This window comes from Thalia democratica, chromosome 9 (assembly GCF_965202585.1).
Source record: "Thalia democratica chromosome 9, ktThaDemo2.hap1.1, whole genome shotgun sequence".
Taxonomy (NCBI): Eukaryota; Metazoa; Chordata; class Thaliacea; order Salpida; family Salpidae; genus Thalia; species Thalia democratica.
The window spans coordinates 33630051-33636098 of record NC_139173.1 but is presented as its reverse complement, the minus strand read 5'-3'; the positions used below and the strand labels follow the sequence as shown (position 1 = coordinate 33636098).

General features: G+C 26.4%; 1 protein-coding gene across 1 annotated transcript; it reads left to right on the top strand.

The window, feature by feature from the left end:
* Positions 1 to 541: 541 nt before the first annotated feature.
* On the top strand, positions 542 to 4630 carry LOC145844237 (uncharacterized). Its single transcript, XM_082951611.1, has 2 exons — positions 542 to 662; positions 2964 to 4630. The coding sequence occupies exons 1-2, from the start codon at positions 599 to 601 to the stop codon at positions 3386 to 3388; spliced, it is 489 nt and encodes a 162-aa protein (XP_082807737.1). The 5' UTR covers positions 542 to 598; the 3' UTR covers positions 3389 to 4630.
* The last annotated feature ends 1418 nt before the right edge of the window (positions 4631 to 6048 follow it).

The window sequence follows — 6048 nt, the reverse complement described above, 5'->3', positions numbered from 1 at the left end:
CCCTTGCAATTTGAAATAAAAAAGTTGGTTTTATATTAATAAATATTAATTAGTAAAATTTAAACCGTTTTTTTTGGTGATATTAAATTTTGTTGCAGTAGAAGTTTTGCTAAAATGTAACCTAAAAACAGCGAAATTGAACAAAAATGCTTTTGTGGTCAGATGAGCTGGTTTTTATTTGTTGTTTTTATGTTTATGTTCAACTTCACTGTTAAATTGATTAAAAATGAAAGAGGAAAGTCAACAGTTTAAAAGCCTTCAAGCCGAGTAAACTTATTTAAAATGAAAAGAAAAACAAATACATTTAGATTTTAGTCGTACTTAAAATTTGTTTTTAACGAAAATAGTTGTCTGTGGCATAAAAACTTCTAAACTTAGTTTGTAAAACTTTTAGTACTGAACTCTTTTTATTCATACTAAAGTACGAAAATTGACTCTAGCAACAAAAACTTTTCGTTTGAAATCTAGATTTTATAGATCAACTTAAATTTTACATAAAAGAAGATTTGATATTGCTTTAAATAGGAAGTTTAGTAAATAAGTTTTTACAGATATTTAAAAAAAAACTGTTTGTATTTTTTACTTTAAAATAATAACCATGAATAGTTCAAACAAATGTGTCTTATTAATTCTTTTGATGAATGCAGTTTCTTATTCAGCTGGTGAGTTATATAATTTATTTTTTATATTTATTCATTTGTTGGAAATTGTTATTTAATTAAACTTAAGGTTAGAGTTTATAAAACAAGTTTGAAAACTATTAAAATTTAAAACTTTAATTGTTAAGTTCTGGTCATACTATCTAAAGTATCGTTTTTAGAAAAAATATTAAGGTTATTTCTCTTATATCACTTTTTTATATAGTGTTCTAAGTTTTTATATGTTTAATGTTTAAAACTGACATATTGTAAATATTCATTCGCTAAATCTTCTGATTAGTAAAACTAAAAAATTGTCACTTTTAGAAACACTGCTTAACAGCCAAGTATAGTTAAACTTCTTTGTAAAACGTGAAACAAGTTTTAAAATTGAAGCATAAGGGCAAACAAAATTTAGAGCTCATATAAAGCTAATCAAGCGAAATTTAAATTCCTATTTTGTGAACGTTTTTAAGTAGAGTATTAAATAACTTTGTTTTTTTTTATAAAGAGCTTACTTTAAAGAAAATTTCTAACAGCTGATTTACTAAATTAATTTTCTGTTTAGTTGGAATCTATTTATATTTACCAAAACTTGCTAATGTTTTTATATAAGGAAATTAGTTAATATGTTAACTATATTTTGTTAACTCTATTCTCTATACTGTTTAATTAAAATTTTTAAACACACAAAAACAGTTGATTGAGTATTGGGAATAATTTATTTAAGCTAAAACTAAATTTGGTTCAAAGTATAAAATTTTGATTTTGTTTTCAATCTATGTTCGTATGAATTGTTATATGCTAACTTGTGGGATAATTTGATTTCTTAGGGTACTTTTAGCAACCGTGTGTTTACTTTTACATATACTTAGGTTATTAAAAAATTGTCCTAGTAAACATATATACTTTATATTTTAAAATTACTGTCGTTGAAAAAAAAGTATTTAAAAAAAGCTTTTTTTTTATATAAAGAATAACTATTTTACTGGAAATTATATTTTTATATAATTTTGTGTGTAAACTGCAAACCACAACACCACAGCTTTTTAGATGCACAATACATAACTTTTATAAAGGTTTAAAAAAGTGACTTGAATCTATCTAACAAAAGGCCTTAAAATTCGACTTACAGCGTAAAAACTTCCTTTGTTAGAAAAGTATTTAAGCCATGTGTTGTCCACAAAAAGGTTTTTTTTTATTCGCAATCTTAAGCATACGACTTTTTGGTAAAAATTAATGTTTTTAATTTACGTCAATGTTATGTAATTTAAAATTTATTTAAAATTTCCACGCATGCTTTGGTTTGTATAAAATTGTAAGTAATAGTTTAATTTAAATGCGTTGAATATGTGACTTGACGACAGTAATAGTCTTGAAGAAACCTTATAAAAAATTAAAAAAGAGTTTCAAAAAAAAACATTTAGTTTCGAAAAGTTGTTTAAAATTAAAGAATTGTTGTTCTCTTTAATAGCATATAACTTCCGTATTTTAACTAAACTAAAAACAATATCACTAACAGTTAAACCCGGTTTAAATTATGATAAAATCTACAAAATATATACCTATATATTTTTACAACAGCATTTAAGCTTCTTTTTCAAATTTAAACTTTATACACGATATTTTAATTTAGCTCGATTAGCATTTTTGAATTTTTTAGAAAATGTCCAAACTTTAGATCCAACTATTTTCCTTATATAAAAAGCTAACTAAGACTTTTTTTAAATTCTAGAAAACGGTCATTTGCCTTTAATTAAAATAATCATTGGATTGGGGTTTGAATTTTTGAGTTAGAAATAGTTTTTTTTTTGGAACATTTACTCTAACCGATGTTTTAGCCAGAAAATAAAACTTTTTATTTATCTTTTAGTATTCTTACTTTGCTGTGTTCTCAAATGTCGTTGTTTTTTTTTTCAGTTTTCTAGAATTTTAATTATATATATAAATGTGCTCGATTGTAAATTTCAAAGAGCTTCATTTTTCTAACGGTCACTGTAGCAAAAAAAAATATTTTTTTTACTTTAATACACTTAATTATGACTATTTTATATGGTCTACGCTTTTTTTATGTAAACTGTTTTCATGTAAGACATGAACCATGCACGTTTTACTAAAGTTATCATTACTTGAACATGAAACCCTCCTATTTCTTTTATGAGGGACTTTGACTGTCTAAGTTAAATCCAAAAGTATAAATTTAAAAAAAGGTAAACAGCGAAATGCTAAATTTTCAATCCTTTAAACACACCAAGACGCTTTATAAACTATTTTTCATAGAACTTATACTCTCTATTGACGTTAAATAGAATAAAAAAATTTCAGCTCAGAACCAAACAACAACAGCAGCAGAAGTAACAGAAGCGAATCAAACAACAGAAGTGCAAACTGAAGCAGTGACACCAACCACACCAGAAACACAAACTTTCCCGCCAACCGCGTCATCAACCACGTCACTAACCACGTCACAACCTACTTCTCCCCACCACGGCTCAGCCTTCCTCATAGTCGTGGGGATTTCCCTTTTGCTTCTCCTAATTGCCGCCATTGTGACGTCACTGATGCGGAGGAGATGGCGGGAAAGGAGGGAGGACCGGCTGCTGCTGAACATGAGCCACGGATACTTCGATGACGTCACCATGATAAATGACGTCACAAATAGTGAGGGAGCGATGGGTTATGACGTTTTGAAGCACGAGGTGCCCAGTCACAACCGCGGCACCGAATACGAAAAGTTTTCTGATTTCTGAGTGAACATTTATAATTATAGCGAGATTTTATTGTAAACATTATTTACCTATTACAACATATGTTTTAACATTTAAAAGTGTTTATCAGGATGCTATAAACATTATAGTTTAATTTAAAGTATTCTTTTTTATCCGTGCTATTAAACTTTCCAAATTTGAAAGTAGACAGAGCAGCGGCAGGGAGATGTTTAAACTTGTTTGATTTTTGAGTTGTTTTTATAGTTTTCCTTATGTTACTTTTAGTTTTGAAAAGCAAAACCTTAAAACCTAAGTTCAGAAAATTAGCACTTAGCACAATTGAATAACCTGTTGTTTATTTCAATTGTATATTCAATTATAACTACATCATCATTAAATACTTTGAAAGTACCTTATGAAAAATTATAGTTATTATGAAACTTTTTAAATTAAATTTTTAACGTGTTTTACGAGCTATTTTCAAAAATAATTTCCAGAGACTTTTCAAGATAGGATAAGTTCTGTACAAAGCGTTTGCAGGCTTGTGTCTTGTATAGAAAGCACTGACATTTTTTTTAAAACTAAACCAAACTAGGCAAACTGGTATAAAAAAAAAAGCATTTTGTTAATTCTTTGTTGTTTGAAATAATTATATCTTTTCCAATATTTTTTCAAAGAATACGTTTATGTTATTATTTTATAATGTAAAGCCTGTGTTACTTGCAAAAACTTTTACTGTTGGTGTACTTTTAAGTTGCTTCAAACATTTAAGTATTTAAATTTTAAATTTTTTAAAGCTCTTATGCTTTAGTTAAAACTGAGTTTATAATTGTACCGTAGCTTGAAGCTATAAAATTAGCTTACAAAACTCAACTATTTTGAATCATTGTTACTATTTTTATTATTTTTACAGTAGTGTGACGTATAGTTATTTATAATTTTTATTTTGCATTCTACGTACTAGTTTTACGTGATCATATGCATTTTACTACATAAATAATTCTAACACTCTAAAGTATATTTGGACATACGTTTTAATAAAGTTTTTTTAAAAACACTTACAGTTTTTTCTAACTTTTTTTTTAGAATTGAAGAATACCTTTTGAAAATTAGATTTTGTCTTATTATGCATCTTAAACTAAAGAACTCAACTGTTAATTTTTTACTTTTGTTAATTTTAGTTTACTACGGTACAAAACTATTCTATATGATTTTTATTAAAAGTAATTCAACAAAAAATGACGCTTATTAGTAAATAATTTTTTTTTTCTCGTTTTTTTATATCTTAACCGTCAAATTAAACTAGACATGCCAGTTTGTTTAATGTTAATAATTTAAACTTTCCTGTGTTTCAACAAAAAATAGCTACTATTTCATAGATTAATGAAGTTTTTTAATCATTAACCGTCAAATTAAACTAGACATGCCAGTTTGTTTAATGTTAATAATTTAAACTTTCCTGTGTTTCAACAAAAAATAGCTACTATTTCTTAGATTAATGAAGTTTTTTAATCACTTATTCTAAGAATAATCTATGTTTTCTCTTTTATAAGTAACTTTAAGCAGTAGTGTCGGAAATAAATAACTCTGAAAACTTAATACTTAAAAATTTTCTATGTTTTCAATTAAAACTTAAACGTCATGCTCGAGTAGTTTTAGGCGATACCCTCATCGCAAGTTGTGGCCGCAGAAATTTCAGGAGAAAAGCCCTCCTAGCTATAAAATGTGTCACATTGTACTGAACTTTTCTTCTTTGGCATGCAAACATCATTTTGATTCCGTTAAGTTTATTTAATTTAGAAACTTCATGTAATTCATCGGCAATATTGAAAGCTTCTGCAATCCATTTTAGCAAAGCTATTTAACAATTCATATTAAAAGCTTGTCAATAAGTTTTAAACTATATTTTTTTAAACTTTCAAGAGTCTCTAAAAATCCTACTTTTTCGTAGTTTAATTCAATACTTAATAAGCAACTAAACTACTTTAAAATACTTATTAAAGTTTGTGCTCAGGTATGCAAACGAGAATAATCAAAAATAATTTTTCTTAAAATATTAACTTTTCATTTTTAAAGATTTTTACAATAAACCACATGGTCAGCAGATTTTCTAAAACGTTATTTTTTTTGCTCTTTTTTAAGTTAAAAGGATATAAAGTTTTGTCTCAACTAATGGTATATGATAAAAAGCGTTTTAGTTTTTCTTTATTAGTCACAACTCAAATAATACTACCTTTTTTTTCTTTTTTGGATAAACTTTGTTTTAAGCTGTTCAAAATGGCTTACTTATAAAACGGTTTGTGGTATAGGGAACAAGATATCTGCTTAAAAAACTTACCCAAGCAGTTGCTGTAAATTCTAACTCTCCTGTAAACAGTTTTATATAAAAGCTTAAACAAGATTTAATTTGCTTTTTACAAAATATAAAACATTGAACTTACTTAGAAAATGTCGTCTTAAATTAAAGTATGTAGAGTAATGAAAACATATCCATTCTTAGGAAAAATAAAAATGTAGCCTTAAAGTTTATAAATTGTTTCTTGAAACATTTATAAAACTAGTATGACTAAATTTAAGACATAAATTCCTATATTTAAATGGGAACGGGTCTAAATTGCACGAAAACAAAAATGCACGAAGTTACTAAATTGCACGAAGGGTCTAAATTGCACGAGAACGAAATTTCACGAGTGCACATAATT

Excerpts from the sequence above, each read along its gene's own strand:
- LOC145844237 (XM_082951611.1), top strand. The coding sequence starts at position 599 with ATGAATAGTTCAAACAAATGTGTCTTATTAATTCTTTTGATGAATGCA. Across the intron at positions 663-2,963 it reads TGCAGTTTCTTATTCAGCTG|CTCAGAACCAAACAACAACA; the intron begins GTGAGTTATATA and ends AAAAAATTTCAG.